The 18562-nt window shown below is 39.4% G+C and overlaps 1 protein-coding gene across 1 annotated transcript; it reads right to left on the bottom strand.

The window, feature by feature from the left end:
• Positions 1-8426: 8426 nt before the first annotated feature.
• Positions 8427-15310, bottom strand: ap3m2 (adaptor related protein complex 3 subunit mu 2). Its single transcript, XM_005747758.1, has 9 exons — positions 15119-15310; positions 14136-14420; positions 13869-14040; positions 13518-13655; positions 13014-13099; positions 11152-11285; positions 10628-10835; positions 10326-10470; positions 8427-9695 (listed from the first exon to the last, which is right to left on the bottom strand). The coding sequence occupies exons 2-9, from the start codon at positions 14406-14408 to the stop codon at positions 9595-9597; spliced, it is 1257 nt and encodes a 418-aa protein (XP_005747815.1). The 5' UTR covers positions 14409-14420; positions 15119-15310; the 3' UTR covers positions 8427-9594.
• Between the last annotated feature and the right edge of the window lie 3252 nt (positions 15311-18562).

Below are 18562 nucleotides of genomic sequence, written 5' to 3'. Positions count from 1 at the left end.
TCTAAAAAGTTAAGTCTGTGCAAGGAAACCAAACAATTTAAAGGAACCCTAGCAGTTCTTCAAGGAAAAGAGGTCAAATATACAGCCAGAATTATGCCAGAAACATTAAATTTATATATTTACCCATATGGAAAAGATATATATAAATCTTATAAAGTTTTTATCTGTCTTGTATGAAACTTGTATGAAAAGCATACAAGAGTGAAAACAGATATAAGATCCCTTGAAAAATTTTATAATGAAACTTGTATGTTTTCTATACTTACTAAAAAAATATATGAAAGTAATGAGAAAGTGGCCACTTTCATGAGTAAATCATATATGTTTTTACTATTTCTTTTCCATATGGGTAAGCTTGTATGTCCTGTGTGGATTAGAAAAAATCCCAAATAAATCCAAACTTGTGTGCCCAATTTTTATTATTTAAGGTCAGTAAAGATGTGTGCTGTATAATGATTCCACCCTGGAGAAAGAACAGTTGAAAGAAATCATTAAAAAAAAATACCAAGACATTAGTTACCATGATGAGTGTATGCAAAGTGTATGTATGCAAAATCATGACCACAACTGTATGTGCAACTGTAGTGGAGCAGCATGGAGGTGGTGCTCCAGTAAGCAGAAAAAATGTCTGAAACAGTGTTTAGAGCTGTCTGAAGTCTGAGCTTTTAGCTGCCAGGGATTACGTTTACACAGACTGATCTCACTACTTGAACTTGTATTAACAGGTTTCAAATAGTGATGTTTAATTCAACATTGAAACAGTACTTATATGACCTAATAAGTGCGCACTAAAAACTTAACAATCCATCCACTGGCTGCTGAAATCCATCAGTCTGGACCAAAATGGACTGACCAAAGCACAGATCAATATATGCATGTTTTCAGTCACTAGTGTGGCTCAGAAAATACAGGCAGAGTAAATTAGTGAACAATAAGTGTGAGAGAATTTAGAGAAATGGCACATATAGACTTCTATTGCCCTAAAAGACAAATAGATAAACTTCTCAACCAAAGTTATTTCTCTGTCAGTTTAACATACATGGTAAAGTTCATTGTTAGCAAGGATGTGAATGGTATGAGACACTTTTGTAGTATGACTTTTCCACAGTGCACAGTAACAGGAGGTCAGCTAAATTAAATTGTGCACCCTATGTAATATTTGCTAGTAGAATGCATAAGGATCTCAGCTAAGCTTTAGCTCAGCTGTTCTGCTGGAATTGTGGGATGATCCTGACTTTGTTGTCTGCCTGTAGTAAGATCGTATCTGACCATGATGCTATGCTCAGATATAAAGTTTAAAAAGTTTCCCGTCATATCTTTGTCTCAAAGGCATGCACTTTTTTCTCCAAACAGTGGCATCATAAAACACTGAGTCATTTGTCTGTTTTCATGCTCAGCTGCTGTGTTGCATGGTTTTTGTTCATGGGTTGTTGCTGCCACTTCAGAAGCCATTTAACAGACAAGACAGGACAGGCCAGAAGAGTGCTGATAGTAACCATTATTTTGTGTTTGTGGCTAAGCAAACATCATACCTTTTCCTCTAGATTTTGATTGTCAGTTTAAACTCCTAGACAAACTGTCTGCGGTGTGTTATTTACATTACTTTTATATTGACACATATAAGAGACTGATAGAATAGTATGAGCCAAAACAACAGCAAAAATTCCATCACAAAGAGTTTTGTATGCGCAAATGGAAGCATGTCAAGCAGATTACAGTCTATAGGAACCTGGTTATTATCAGTGGGGTGCTATCATTCCAAAACTGTTGCTTGTGCAATATATGATAATTTTTAATTCTATTATTTTAGTGTGCAACTTCTTCTCTCTCATAATGATCTTAAAGCATATGAAAACAAATCCAATTGTCTTTCTAGGCATATTTGTTGGGAAAAATTCAAAAAATTCAAGGTGCTTGTTTTGACGCAGTGTGTTTTCCTTCCTTGGTCATGCTTTTGCAGCCTGCTTCTCCCCCTCCAATACTGCTAACCATTTACTGCATCTTCCCGTCCTCCTCTTACTTGACTTTACGGCCCATCCCCCTGGGTTAAGATGCTGGTGCATGTAAAAACACACATAGTCCCACGCGCGCACTTCCATTAACACACACAAGTGAGCACTTTTAAAACCCTGCACTCTGTCTCTCTCTTTCTTTACACACACACATGCACCCCCACGCACACACAAATAGAAAAAACGGCCCAAGGTTAACCCCCACCCTCATTTGAAAACCTCAAGAGGTCAAAGGACAAAGCACAGGCAACTGCCGGAATCTTGGGTAACCGTCACAGTTAGTCCACTCGGTCTGCTCAACTGTCTTGTTGACTTTTTCACTGCCTTATCTTACTGAGAATATTCATGTAAACTGCAACACTTGCAAAACCTTGATGGTTTCAACATTACCCATCAGTATCACACACAACATATATACACTCCCACTGTGGAACTACATTTAAAGTAGATAAAGATCTATCTACTTTTCTGACTACTCAAAACAGAGTGAACAATTTAGTTCCAATAGAATAGTTTCCAGTGGGGCTGTTGTCCAGGAGTTGTTCTTTTTACTTCTAAAATTAACAATATATATATTATTTGTCCAAATTTTTGCAAATAAATGCTTTGGAATTTTTTCTACCAAGCAGTTTGTTTTGTTTGTTACAATACAGAGCATTGCATCACTTTATAAAATGTAGTACATCGAGATATCTGGGCCATTTGAGGTTGATTTGCACATTGTGACTCACATTGTGAGGAATTTTTCCTCTAAAGTAACTAATTTAACATGAACTCTCCATATATGACGCATGCAACTGTCCGTCCCTTTATAGTCCAGCAAAAGTTCCTTCTATCCGTCTGAACGAACATCACTAAGAAGACATTTGTGATCATGTAATGATCTGTAATAAATGCTCGCTCTTTCGTGCTTCTCTGGCTAAAAAGCAGAACAAGTTTGCAATCTAATGATGTTGGTGTATTTTAGGCAGACAATCAGCAAACACTCTCAGGCAAACAAAAGAAAAACAGTTTTTGTGCTTTACTTGATGTCCTATGAACGAACGTTCCCATGAAATGCACTTAAATGGATGGATGTTAATCGATATGATAATATTTGTATGATAATTTGCCCATAATTTTACTGTTGTGGTCAGGTTTTTTCAGCCTGCCTTTAGGAAGAAAAAAAAACAAACATTTTACACAAAGCACGTTGATACTTCCGGTATTCTAAATCTACAGTATAAGCAGTATTACGATAACTCAAGTTAAGAGACAAGATGTTTTCACTCCCAACTTGTCATATACTGATGCTTGATTAGGAATCCTTTTTCCTTACTATTTACTCCTGTAAAATCTTTTATTTACATGCTGGGTAAGGCTTCAGAATGCAGTTTTGAAAGATGATGGTGAATAACAACGGTCATTCATCTAATTGCATCATCAAATGACTTCCAACCAGAAGGCAGGAAGTCAAATTCTGCCCTGACTTGGCTTTTTCTGTCAATTAGGTTAAGTTAGGTTAAGAAAAAAACTCTTGGTTTGGGTTTAAACATTCCTTCCCATCAACACATTTACCATCCTTCCATTTCTTTAGTTACCTACAACAGTAATGACACTGGCTTTCAGCTACCTTTTCAGACAGTCCTTGCACACTAAGCTAATCCTATAGGTCCTGACCAAGCATCAGAATTTGATGGGTTGGAAGTGCTAACGGTTTGTATGAGATTGCAAGCGTTTCAGTACCTCAACCACTTCCCACTCGTCCCGCCTCTTCTTCAGCTGTTCGCATTTGCGCAGCTTGCAAATCTGTTTGCCCGTCTTACGGTTCAAACAGTTTGCGCAGGTACCGCAATTCTCTTTGCGGAGACAAGGAGTGCAGGCTCCACATTTCTTTCTTCTTTTCTTCTGGAGGTCAAGCGTGGCTTCCAGCGAGGCGTCCAATGGAGACAGAGAGAAGAGCCCTGCTTCCTGGTGCTCAGCTTGGATATATTTGCTCAATGGGGATGTTGTTTCTATGCATTTCCTTTGCAACTGAAGAGACTGAGCCTCCCCCATGTCCGCGGGGAACTCGTAAACATTCTCAGGTGCCAGACTCGTTCCTCCCTTCGGCCTGGGCATAATGAATGTCCTGCTTTATTTGTTCAGTTCTATTATTTAAAAAGACTGAAAACAGTCGACATACATGCAGTTAAGTTTAAAAAGTAGAGTTTAAAAGCAACATCTGCTAAAATCTCAATATGGCATAATCATCTGGCTGCTCTTAAAAACAGATTGGGAGATGGATAACTTGTCTTGGATTAGTCTTTGAAGATAACTTAACTTGGATGTTAAACCAGCTGCTGCTACACAAGTTAGATTGATGCTCATTTTGTCTACAGGTAAGATGGCATTATCAATGTAATGCTTGTGCTGCTGGTCACAGGAATGACCCTGGAGAATCTGTGTGGTAACTTCCAGTCTGGAGTCCATCTATCCCAGCTTCCCTGTGGTATGGCCGGCAGCCCGCTCATGGCTTTGTGTACGGAAGCCAGGCTCTGTCTAAGTGTGCAGAGACAACAAAGGCAAAGAGGGAGAGGACAAAACATTTAAAATCAACATCAAAACACAAAAAGAAATTATTTCTCATTGCGAGGTTTAAAGCGTGGGGCCCACAAGTCTGAATGTGTTATTGCCTACTCTTACACATTTATTTATATACAACTGGCGGCTTCACATTAAATGCCCAACATTAGAGTTCAGCCTGACTGCTGTCTGGATATCGTCTGGTTTCTGAACACAGCTGTCGGTGCTGTGCATCCAGTTGGCTCATAGCCATACAAGCCTACGTGAGCAGTTTGAGAAGATACTGTGTTATAATGGCAGGCCCCACATGGACAGGGGGGCTTATGTCTCCCTGAATGAAAGGAGGGGGGTGATAAGTTGAAGCCAGGGACAGTCTTCTTTGTCTTGTAGTCGCATGCTCCAGTCAACCATCAGTAAAGTGAATTGTGCTGAGAAAACCCACGGTTTCTTTGCTACTGCCTGGTTTCACAGCCTGCTCACAAGGTGCTTTTAGCACATATCAAAGGCAACCTAAACCACTTTACCTCCAATGAACATGCTGTTTATTGTAACTTTTAGATGATCTCTAATATATACAAGTGCCTTCAAGGGTGGGGAAATTTAAAAAGAGGTCACAATGATTTTCTGGGGAGATATAAAGTGACAACCTCTGAGACTGAGAAGTAAAGTGGAGATGCTAAAAAACTGCAGTTCATCTAATGGCCACTTGAGACCATTAGATGAACTGCCTCAAAAGCAAGTCATTCCCCATAGACTCCATGCTAAAAAGCAACCTTCGGAGCTTTAAAAAGGAGCTTTTATACAGCCTGATACAACAAACATTTGTTTGCCTCTTATGGACAGTTCCCCCTTTAATAAATAATCTATAGTAACGCTGTTATTTTATAACTGGACAATCGTCCATCTGGATACTTGGATTAGGGGCATGACCTCCTCTAATTGGAGGTTCACTGAACTGTGGCATTCCAGGATCCTGTGCTGTTTGTGCCTTTTGGAACATTTTAATCCACTTATTTGAGAAATAATATTACTGGCATTGTAGCGGTCCTACAAACGGTTCACAAAGGTGGTGTTTCCCTTGTGGTAAGTGAAATTCTGTTATTTTATTAGTCTGTTACTAAGCACCTATAAGTAAACATGTGAGTCTGTCCATTGCACCAGTACAGTTAATGAGCAGAGCTTGCTAACCGAACTAGCTAGCATTAGCTGATGACTAAATACTGCCCCTCATCCAAGTATGGCCAAAAACTAACATCAGTTTGCAAAATGTGGAGTTTATGGAAGACAAACAAACTACTTACAACCTGTAAATCTAGGTCTATGAGGCATTTATAGCACCCTTATATTTGAAGTTTTGCTAGTTGGCAGCTTTGTTTCCTAGCTAACCTTAACTAGATAGCACCCTTAAGCTACCAAACAGATTTATTCCACGTAAAAATTTTAGCAATTACTTCTATAACATTTGGTGTAAAGACAAACCTATAGATGTCCTCTGCAGCAAGGCAGCGTAGAGTTAACATTAAAGTAAGTTGGAATAACAGCTAATGTCATTACAGTGGCACTACTTTTTAAGGACACAATAGCAGTCGCTCACGTAGCTGTCAGTTAGCTGATAAGCAACAGCTGGAAGTTGATAAGCGGTGACAATGTTGCAGAAGAGTTTTATTGAAGTGCCATTATCTGTGTAAACATGCAACAGTGTAAATAAACTCTGACTCATAGCTAGGATATTAAACTACAAACACTGCGCTGCACAGCCGCAGCACGCGCTCCGGCAACTACTCAAGAAGCACGTGGTTAATCAGCAGTTGTGTCGTCTCTTTAATGTGCTGCGGCCAGTGTCAAGTCTGCATGAGCACCCCTCCCCACCCAGACTGCTGTTATTACTGTTACTGTCCACGTGCTTACCGACAGGGACCACTGCAGGGCGCCCGGCCGCCCAACACCGATCAAAGCAATCAGATAAACACTTAACAGCCATCCTTAGATTTACATTACGATAATGCCCATTATCTGGCCTTCAATACACAAAGAGCAGATTGGGCTGTAAGCGAGGGCACGCGGTTAATTGCCCCGGGTGCCAAAAACGGCACGTTAGCCGAGCTTCAATACACATTTTTGATTTATATTCATGTTTAAAACTTACCTGCTGTGGGCAATTAATGCGAAGCTGCACATTTATTTTTAATTTTTTTTTTTTTGGAAAGCGTTATATTGGTATATAACATATAACGTGTGCTGCTCAGAATTTTTCGTTTCTCGGTTGTTAAAACAAACAAACAAAATCGCTGCTGTGAGGGAAAAAAAACATCCACATTATTATAATGGCGAGCGATAACTTACCACTAAATGCCGCGATATTCCTCTGTCGCGACAGCCTTTAAAGTGTTTGAAAATGGACATAAAGTTAAGCGAACGAAAAAAATAAAAATGTGAATATTCGAAATGATAAAAAAAAGAAAAGGAAAAAAAAGGTTTAGAAAGAAGTTTAGAAATGTGCTAAAAAAGCGATGCACGAAGGAGAAGAGTGAGGACAAAGTTGGACCCAAATGACATAACTGACTTTAAACGGCTCAGTCTGGTCGATGGGGGGGGGAGGGAGGGAGGAAAAGGTAGTAGATTGTCTTTTGGAGGGGTTAAAGTAAATTATGGACTGGAGTCCAGCCAGATGGAGCAAAGACACAGGGCTGATGTCACACATCTGGAAGTGGAAGTTACCATAAGATAATCCAATGAGGCTTACCTTTAAAAATGATGTTTTATATAAGATCTTGAGAAGCAGTTAGTGTGTTTCAAACCAGATGTTTTGACATCATGAAAAAACCCAACAACACTTTAATCCCATTTAGAAAAAAAACAGGACTTATTATTACTTATCAGTAATTTCTGATCAACAAAACATTGCCATCTTATCTAACAAATTGGCACTCCTATCTTTGCTTAAATGGAAATGTGTTTTTAAATATTTACATATTTTAGAAACCTACATCCACAACTCACCTACAGCTGAGCATGTCTGATAGTTACGCTGGGTGTATTGTGCAACATTTAATGTTGGTTAACTTCAAAACTGGACGCATTTTCTGTATATGCAGTCAAGAGAATCTTTCATTTATTTTTTTAATTTCACTTTGTCATAAAACTGCACTCCAAGACTGCAATCCTTCACCAAAAAACTTGATATTCTCTACAAACAATGGATTTTATTTAATCCATTGTTTGTAGGGATCCAGAAGGATGTGTGAATCTGTATTAGCTTGTGACATTAAGCCAGTGTCTTCTAATTTCTCTTAATTTACTTTGAAGATATGATGCCAAATGTTATTTTCTTGTTCTATATAAGTGAAGCCACTGAATACAGAAACTGGCATTGTTTTTGGCTGCCAATCATCGTGGGCTAAGCCCCTCCTCTGTGAACAATTTCATATAGGGTTGCTCATAATAGCTCCAGTAACCGCACACGTACAAGCAAAGAGACAACCTTAAACCAATTGCTTCATTGATGGATGTAATCATAACTTCAAAGGACAGTTTGACTCTTGTAACACAATATCATATGTGGAAAACACCACATTATACACATTGAGTAATCAGTGTTATTGCTCGGTTATAACACATCAAATTCTTTATTTTTTTTCACTGTTTTTACACTCCATTGGAGGCTGTGTAAGAAACACAAACATTTTGCTGTAAACACAAAGCCAAAGCATTTCTTCTGAGGTACCGCGCTGTTATATCTTAACACACTTTTGTTTTCGTTCTACTCTTAGCTGATAACACCAAACTGTATCTGTAGCAACCATGACTCTCCAAGCCAGCTTTATGAGACCACAATGTGATGGTGGGCTGATTCCAGCCGAGACCCTGAGGCACAGATGCATCACTTTATTACACTCTTATTGATTCATCCAGCTCACCAGTTTCCATGGCGACAATCATAATCTTATGTTTATACAATGTATGCAAAGACAAACTTAAAACAAAAATGCACATCATACTATAAAGGCTGAGATAACCTTTATGGAGCATTTGGACCATAGGGTTAAGCACCAAACTGTCAGGATCAACCTTATTTTCCAAGAAATTTAATGACAACATTCTGTAATTAATCACAATTACAGCTGAATAAAAAGAGGTGAAGATGCGTGGCTTTCTGGTAATAAATAGCTTTAAAAAAAATTAAAAAAAAAAAATGTCACTGTATCATTCTTATTTGCAAACAAACAAACAAACAAAAAACTTCAAAGATTGAGGACCGTTTCAGAGACACGTCTAATACATCAGCATGCTGACTCCAGTGTTGCAGACAATATCATCAAACTGCAGCAAAGAAGAAACAAAGAACAGAATAAACAGAAAAAAGAAGGCCCAGGGTGCTGGGGAAAAAAAAGAAAACCTGGACAGCAGGATAAGAAGTATAGTGTGGATTTTCACTGGCAGTAACAACTCTTTGGAGCTCAAACAGTTATTGTAGGTCCGTGCCATTTCATTTGAATTTAACTGCTTAAATGTGCTACAGCACTGTCAAACAATACTTTTTACCTTGCAGAGTCATCTGAACCTAGAATCGTAGATTCCTGGCATAATGTACAGGTCACTACTTCATAATTAATTCTAATTTCTTTGTGTAGAAGCTCTCTTTTAATATACTCTAGGGTCCATTTATCCAGTAATCAGCCTTATCTAAATACATGGATTTGGTTTGTTAACACCGTCAGTGAAAATCCTGTAAACGGTGTATTATATGGACAAATCTTTATTGGGTTAGTGTGGTTTGTCTGAGTTCAGCAAGGACAGTGTTGGAAATGTTTTAGGACACTTGCTTCAAACTTGCCTGATTTAGGCAAAGTTCTACAACAGAGGTTTCATGTCTATGTGTAATAGTCCACTCAGAACTGCTACAAGGAGCCTCCAGTTTGTATTGGTAAGCCTTCATGGGTAAATGCATAAGCACAAGGAATGTACCAACTCCTCTTTCCCATCACATCACCCCTTAGTCTCATGGTGGCTCAGTCCGGTTGTCACAGAGAAGCAGTCTTTAAGTCCGGACCTGGAACTTACCAGCCTTGGTCATGTACTTGATGCCTTTGAAAGGTTTATACTTCTCACCATACATGTCCAGCCGATTCACTTTCAGTCCTGATGAAGGAGAGAAAAACATCAAGAATTTATTAGACTTATGTGTTACTGGAACAGAACAAATACCAGGGTTAACTATCTGGCTTGATGGTGGAGGGCTCTTCTAGAGATGTTTCAACTAAAACCTCTACAGAGATTTCAACAAGAGATTCCTAAAGCTCCAAAGGCTTTGTTTGCTCCGAGTTTAGTATTACCGTTACATTCTGTGTCACACTGTAAAACATATTTTCATAAATGTGTCAACCCTTGGTGAAACTTGAAAAACTAAGATGGTTGTTTTATACTTCACTGAAAATAAAATCTATTTCCTGGTGTCATGCAAGGTTTATTTATGGGTGTAGCACCATCTAGTGGTCACCATCTCACTGTTCCCCTACAATGGGTCTGTCAGGTGGTTGTCAGCTGACCAGACTGAGCCTAACTGTGTGGGGGTCGAATTAACTTTTCTGTGGTTTAAAAGGCAAAGTGGAGCTCATTTTCACTATTACAGTGAAATTGTGAATCTCATTCAATGTTCAGCTTGGTCACTAAGTGCAAGAAGAGAGAGGATCACAAATAAGAAATGAAGGAATTCTTGAAAGGCAACAGTCACATGTACATGAACATGAGGTTCAGATGGTGTGTGTGTACCTGAGATGGCCATCTGTTGGATCTTGAACTGAATATTGATGGTGGGGTTCTCATCAGGTTTGGATGCTCCAGCCTGCAGGCTCATGGTGCCCTTCAGACTGGGAAGCTTCTGTGGGTTGATCTTGCCAACATCCCATGTCAACAACTGGTTTAAAAAGAAAAAAAATGCACCAAGATGACAGAATTAAATATTTTGTCTCCTAAACATATTCAGATAATTCGGGTTTATATATTTATTCATTCTATTATTTACACTTCCCTTCATCTGTGTTTTTGTGATATAAAGATTGCTGCACAGTTACCTTTGTGACTGGGTCAAAGGTGTATGTTCCCTGGGAGGGGTTCAGGTTGGCATTGAGGACGCCCCGAGGAAGCTGGCTGCTGACTAGGACCGACTCCACGGCCTTGCCCATTGTCTGTTTGGGGCCCAGGGTCAAATCAAAACGCCCCTGGGAACTTCCCTCCCGGAAGGTGATGTTGTGTTTCACGTACACTGGGATGGCTACCAAACTGAAGGTGATAAAACAACATCAGCTATTAGACAGTGGAATCCTACTTTATGGATTAGCATTTCTGTTTATATCCTGATTAGATACATGTAATGAGTCAACTATGTGATTAAATGTTGCTACTAGCCAGTTAAACTAATTATTCATATTTTAGGACACTGACTATAGTTAATAGTTTTGTCCATCTATCACTGGCTGGGGCTGCAACACTCCTCTCTGGTGAACAGGAAAGTAAGACAGATTCCACAAACTAAAGCAGGATTCTGAACTAGAAAATGAACGGTTGTATGTTGCCTGTGTCACAGCAAAGTACTAACTTCTGAGAGCTGACGTGGTAGGAGAGCAACCGGAAGTTTCCATCGGGTGGGATGAAGGAGAGGATCCGCTCGGCTTCCCAGCGCTTGAACCGAACACATGGGTGGAAACTGACATCATCCAGCAGCCGTGGATTCTGCGAAAGAAATGCAGTGGGTCAGGAAGATTAGTGGTGAAGTTTCAAAAACATTAAAATACTTTTAATATCTTTCCATTTCTTTTTGGCATTTACCCAGTGTACCCTGTAAGAACACACAGCACTTATTCCAGCAACACTTTACACAGTTGTGATGTTACTGCATGAAACGTGGGATTTTCGTCAGCAAGTTTCACTGTAAATTTTTGTGGACGTTCAGATTAGACACACTTCAAAGGAATTTGCACTGAATATTTCAAACTGTTGGACACCATAACTGTTGGATGCAACAATTAAACCTTGTAAATAAAGTAGGCAGGAGAGTAATCTAAAACAAAAACTCAGTTAGTCTGACTTACACTGATCTTTCCTCTAGTCAAAACTGGCTGTTATAGCAGAGCTACGCTATAAACAGACAGGTTGACTGTTGTTTTAAAGTCCAATAGAGGTCCAGTCATAATATCGATCAGATTGTTGCAATGAAATAATCAAATGTGCACGTCGTTGTTTTTATTAAATCCATAATGGAATGATCCTCCACATAGCAAAGCCTATTTCTTTCAACATATTTCTACCATATAATCTACCTATGAAATCAGTCTTATCTGCTGCACAGTGAACTACCACATCTGGATGGTTGCCTCTCTGAAAAGCAGACCTCGAGTCAGCAGACGTCAAAGTCTCAGAGAGCGTTTCAGTTGCCCTTATGGGGCATGTTTTTTCTTGACCTCCTTAGTTTCATTTTTTTCCTGTTCTAAAGGATAACAAAAACCACATCATGATCACAAACTCTTGCTAGAGACTTCAACAAGGACCTCCAGGCAAGAGTCAGAAAGAACAAAGAGACAGGAAGAAAGAGGCGATGCAGGGGGAGAGAGAGAGAAGCTGATCACTTGAGCTGAAGTTTGATTACTGAAGTGTGTTTCTGTCTTGCATTGGAGAACTGCACGATTAAATATTTGACTTTGTACTAAAAAAGGTTTTGCTCAAAATAGAGTATAACTAAAGAAATAAATATGCCATCACAGAATGAGAAAAAAAAATAAGTGCATGGTAACGATGTCAGCTTTTAGCACAAGCAATTTGCTGTAACATACATTTACTTGTCCAGACTAGTCGAGGAAACGTCACATGGCGTGGTGCAGGAAATAGCTATGACGGGCTCATGTAGGCAAATCGTCAGGCAGTGATTTTTGGAGAGCTTGATTTGCTTTGGCTTTGTGTTCTTTTGGCAGAGCACACATTTTCAGTGTTGGACAGCTGTGTTTTTACTCCCAATTGTGGGAAGCCAAAATTGTAATCAAGATTAAAATGTGATTACTTGTGCTGCCCTACTTGCATATTACAGGAAGCTTTTATCAGGAAGTTTTATCATCAAAAGTGTGAAGCAAAGTGCAGATACTCTGGAAAATCAGCTCCCTGCATGCTGCGGTATAAGAGAAAATAAATACATTCTCTGGCAGCTGAGCTCCTCTCAGTACTCTGGTCCAAAATGTGCACAGTGTGGGTGTGACATATTTCGAAGTAAATGTTACTGTATGTTTGACTTTTACTGTGAATATTAATTGTAATGTACAGCACACTGATTTAAATGTTTCCAAGCTGCACCTTGGAGAACCCCCTGCTTGCTACACAGTTATGACCATTTGTAATCATCTGTTATTTGTCTGGAGAGTTCACAGGCTTAAAATATAACAATATAGAGTTTGTGAAAAAAAAGAAACTCACCATGAATGAGAGGGTGAGATCAGGCATGCCCGTCAATTTAACGCAGGCATCGATGACTCCCTGTATTTCTGCTGTGATGGTGGAGCCTATGGGGGTGGAGTTGATTAGAAACAACAATAGAAAGCAAAAAAACATGTTAGAAGAGAAGGCAAGTGCAAATAATTGTGTTGTAAAGCTGACATTTTATGTATTGTATTGGCCATTTTCTTTATTTTTTGACTGATTTGACTAGAAACTCCTTTCAGGTTCTTCCTGATTCACAAGGGGTCACCACAGCAGGTAGCTCTGCGTGTGTGATTTGGCAGAGATTTTACACCCATCCTGATGCAGCCCCAAAAGGAATGAACCAGAGATCTTTCACTTGTTAAGCAAATGTGCAAACTACTACACTATGGAGCTACTGCCTTTCCGATTAAATGCGGATTAATAATTACTATGTCTCCCATGCATTATAATGCAAGCAAACAGTGACATGTTTCACAACAAACAGTTGAAAAGAAATACCAGATTTATCGATGATCGCATCGATCTCCTCCACCACGTCGAAATAAGCTTCATTGTTTGTGTACTTGACCCCAGTGCGCCGCCAGGGGACTACAGACAGCTGGCCTGTGGGGAGCTGTTCACCCACATTGGTGCTGCCTGGAAGCAGAAATTAACAACAGTATAGGATCATGCACACAGAGTCAAACAGCTGCTGTAATATCCATGGCTCACACTGTCAATTGAATTCATTCAATGCTATTTAGATGAACTGTAATTGTTACTGAAAGAAGTTTCAGCTGTGTATGAACAAAGCATTAATGTTGCCTGAAATCAGGAAGTAAAAGCAGCACAAATAAAAGACTGAAAGACCTGTGATGGTGTTGACCATGGTGCGGAGGATGGTAGGAGGCTTAATGAGCTCTTTAAGAATGTTGGACTCTGTGGCCAGAGGAAACCCGTTATCCAGCATCTCCTCCAGTAGTTCATAGACCACTACCACATTGTCCTTGATGGCCGCCTCTGTACACACTCCAAAATAGTCCTGAGAACAAAGCACACAAGCAGGATATGCACTTTTAGTTAACTACAAATAATGATAAAAGTAGACAGAAACAGACATGAGAGGGGAGGAACAACCTGAAAGGTGTCTACGACTCTGTGCAGGAACTCGATGACAAAGAGCGGCGGGACCTCACTCTGGATGACCGCCACAAAGTAGATGTGATGCCTGAGCACACTGATAAGGTAGTGATGAGGCGTGGGGATAACTGGTGGGACATTCTCTGGCTCAGTAGCTCGCTCCTGGGCCTCAAAGAAGTAGTCGCACACGGAGCGGCTGACCACACTTTTCCAGTGCTTCTCCAGGAAAATATCCCCTGAAGCGTTAATTAGGAACAAGCTGTGGATCATTGTGGCTAAAGGCTGTTGGGAGGGAAAAACAAGGGACCACCAGAGGTTTTTAAATGAGAAAATGCTAAGACCAAAACACCATGCCTTCTGTTAACATAAAGAACAGAATAAGAAGGTTGTTTAAGTGTCGCATTAAACCATCAAGTGTGACAGTGAGGTAGCAGGCGCAATGGAGAATTTTACCCGAAGACAGACCCTATTCTCACATGACACTCGGAGTACCATGCTCTGCTCTCCGGATAATACTGTCTATACACTGTGCTTAGTTTATATATGAGAACGGCTCAAGTAACAGAGTAGGTCTACTGAGCTGAGACTGAAGTTCAGGGTTTCAGAAATTAAGAAACTAACTTACGATGGCTGAGAAATGTGACTCCAGAATATAAATTATACATGCGGCAAAGCTATCAAGTTTTAACCGGATATAACTCTACAACTAAAATAATTGCAACTGCTAAACTATCAAGTTTAAGAAAAACAGGCGTGTAACTAGCTAGCTAGCTAGCTGTTTCTATTAGATTGTAGATGAAGGCCTCCATCTCTCTGTACGAGATGCTACCTCCGTCCCTCCTCCTGCTTCAGTCTTATGACAGAAAGCTCCGTCACTGGGTCCAGGGGGTTAAAATACGTTAAAAATAACGATGCTTTTGTTTGACGAATAAAATTGTAAGTTGCCGCTGGAACCATTTCTAAAATTGCAAGTGACTTACCGAAGACAATTTTCTGACGTTTTCGTCTCGCCTTTCACCTTTTTTTCCTCTCAATGAAAGATTAAGCCGACGTTGCTTCCCGTTAGGTGGAGCAGCAGATCCTGAGTGAGGAAGGATGGCAGAGCAGAGCGAACCAATCAGAAGAAAGACCAAGCGTAAAATCCCACCTTCTTAATAGAGGCATAGGCCAACAGTGCGGAAACTGGTGGCTCGTGACTTGGCTGTGATTGGTTTATAGCGGGAGAACGACGGTAAACACCAGTAAAAATCACCCGCTGATTGGTTTTAAGATGTACCTGGTCTGACATTTTGTTTGCGGGATCAGATTTCATCTTGTGGAGCTCTTTTTCGATTCAAACAAATATAGGAATATTTACATAGTCTGCCTCTTATTATTCATTTTTACGTGTATTAAAAAAAACAAACCACCGTGAAATTGCAAAGGCAAAGACAAAATGCACATAATAGCCCACAATCTGATATCCATTAGGGGGGGTTAGGCATACTTTATCCATAATAAAGTGAGACTTAGCGATGCCTTATACTAACGTTCACCGTAAAGATTATCAAATGTGATTTAGACAAACAAAGAACCCATGCACAAGAGCAACTTTGGGCTCGTGCTCATTCTTAATAACATGTCAATTACAAGTTGTGTACACAGTGCAGTGAATACACAGATTTAAAAAACTAACACTCATCTTTGCCACAGCAAAGACATATAACTGTATAACTGTAACACATAACTGTCCTAACTCTTTATCATGTTTCAGATGAGTCAATATTGAGTCAATATTCCAAATTTCAGTAAAGTTTTTGAGCTGCTTTTGTACAGCTCTACACGAAGGCATTAAAACAACCAAACAGAAGAAAGGAGATTAACAACTTAAGCAAAGGGATCAAGAGTGTTAAAAGGAGGTACAAAATAAGCAGCCCCGGGGAAAGGGAAGGCATAAATAAACTCGGAAGCAGCCTTCAGGAATGCCTCAACCGACTAAGAAGAAAGAAATTGAGCAAGAAAAAGAAGACGAGTAAAGCCCATTTCATTAAAGATCCCTACAACTTCCCTTCAATTCAAGGACACATACTGAGCCTGATAAAACCTACCCCTTGGCAACCACCCAGAAACGGGCATGGCAGATACCTGGGGAAGTGTAAAACATGGCTGTACCAACAGGGCCTGCTCGTAGCGACGTAGCGGACGAAAGTGTATGAAGTCCCACTTACAGTGGTGGAGGGAAAATTATAAAGTACCTAAGAAGGTGGCTGGAAGGAGGCATTTGAGAGGAAGCACTACAAAGAGCTGGTGCAGGACTGTAGGGATAAAGATGGGCAGACAAGTACAGAGGTCACCCTGTCCAATCAGTGTGGAAGCTGTTGACTAACGGAGAGAAAATAAGGAGGAAATTGGGAAGACTGGGGGAGAGCAGAAAGAGCCTCCTATTGGATATGAAGTAGGAAGGAAAGGTTGAGCTGGCAGGCAGACCAAGTGAGTAGTGGCTGGCCACTGCTGCTGACTGCCAGCAGGAGGATGTTATGGTGCAGATAGTTGGTACCCATCTGACGGGAGGATTTGTGACGTTGAAAGATCCAAAATGAATGACCGCAGGAGCATCACTGATGACGTGTCCAGACTTTTCAGAATGCAAAAACCATGAGTTGAGTCTATAAAATTCCAGCTGAATGCTTAAATTATTGATCAGACTAATTTTAAAGTTCTCCAGAAGAGAGTATTTCTTTGTCCCTTTAAAGAAAAAGCCACAAGATGGGGTCATAACATATTGCAAGTGTCATTTCAAGCATAAACTACTCATGTGCTTATAGTGCCATCAGAACAGGAAAAGTAGCATGAAGAATTTGGAGCCATTTACAAGAGATATAGCATTGAGTATTGTGACACCTGAACAGAGAATCCGTAGACAGAACATCACTAGTAAAAGTTCTGTATTAAAAGTTGTATCTCAAACTTTAAGTATATATAAAGTACAGCGCTTGGTAAATGTTATCAGCTACATCTGCTGACGAGAGGTTCACCAACTGTATTCATGTCAGACAGTAAGCTTCCCTCCCATTGGGCAGTTTGGGCAATGAGAAAACATTAATTCTACATTGACATCTAGTGGCCATATATGTTCAAAGCACTTCCATTTGTAATTTGTAGCTGAAGTATTAGATGAATGCTTCCCAATTATGGGGTAAAATTAATTATTCAGAGAGCATTTAATTATCATCAGAGTAGTATTTCAATCAGACGAGAACTGCCAGGTCGTCCAATTTCCACTTGAGCCAAAAACTGGTCACTAACAACACCCACTCACCTTCACGATCAGATTTTGACTTCCAAACTAACTAAAGATGCTTTCAGGCAATTACTTTTCTTCATTAAAATGAGTTTTAGGTTTAAGATTAGGTTTGACATCACATGGATAATTTAACCATTTTTAAATGAAATGTGACCTTTAGTTTATAATCTAATCTAGATTTTGACACAGGGTCTTTCAAGAAAAAGAAAAAAAAATAGAAGTTATTGAGAACATTTTTTTCTTTGGACAAATGTAGTAAACCTAGAAGTTATAAAAATGTGGAAAGTAGCAGTGACTAACATCTAGTTGATAGTTCAGCTCATGTTGTGTGTGATTTTTTTATATATTATTTTTTAAATTCAGACTTTTGTTTTGCTCAAAGTTGATTGTCAAAAGTTGCTCTGTACACAACCTGCACAAGGCCGTTCATACTTAATAAAAAAAAGAAAGAAAAGCTGAATGTGTAACTTTTCCCTGCACTTTTTGGGAAAACGTGAGGGGGTTGAGGTGACGTAGCACTGAATCAGGCTAAACTCAAAGGATACATGAATGGCTCAACATAATTTATTTTCATTTTATGTTAAAATGTACAGAGTTCTTTGAAAGTACTTGCTAAGAAAGAAAAACAAAATGGAAAAAAATGGAAATACATACAGGGACAGAGTCGAGAGTTGAGGCAGCTGAGCTCAAATCAACCTTCACTGTGTGCCCAGCTGTCCCGTCCCCCCACCCTCTTTTTATTTTGCGCTCTCTCTTAGCATACAACGCAACATGTACAATTACAAAGGATACAAAAAGGGAAGCAATATAAACAGACAGAAATATACTGAGCTCATTTTTACATGCCTCTTAAATGTAAGGAAGTCATCCTATGCACACACAGAAGTAAAAAAAATAAAAACAAAAAGAAAACAAAAAGAATGCCGAGTAACCTTTAGATATTTGTAGTCCTTTTGTTTAAAATAGCATTAATATACTACACAAAGATAGAAAAACTCTAGAGATGAGATGGAATGGAGAGGTTAAAGGCATCTTAAAGTCACTAAAAGTGAGTGGTAATTTTTTTAAATTTTGAGTTTCTTAGTAATTATTACCCAAGAGGCGAGCTAAAAAATATGTTTTTTTTGTCGTTTCCTGAAAC

The sequence above is a fragment of the Pundamilia nyererei genome, unplaced genomic scaffold, assembly GCF_000239375.1.
Source record: "Pundamilia nyererei isolate P.nyererei 1_Seehausen unplaced genomic scaffold, PunNye1.0 scaffold00203, whole genome shotgun sequence".
NCBI classification, from domain to species: domain Eukaryota; kingdom Metazoa; phylum Chordata; class Actinopteri; order Cichliformes; family Cichlidae; genus Pundamilia; species Pundamilia nyererei.
Note: the sequence above shows the minus strand (reverse complement) of the source record. Positions and strands in the feature narration are given on the sequence as shown.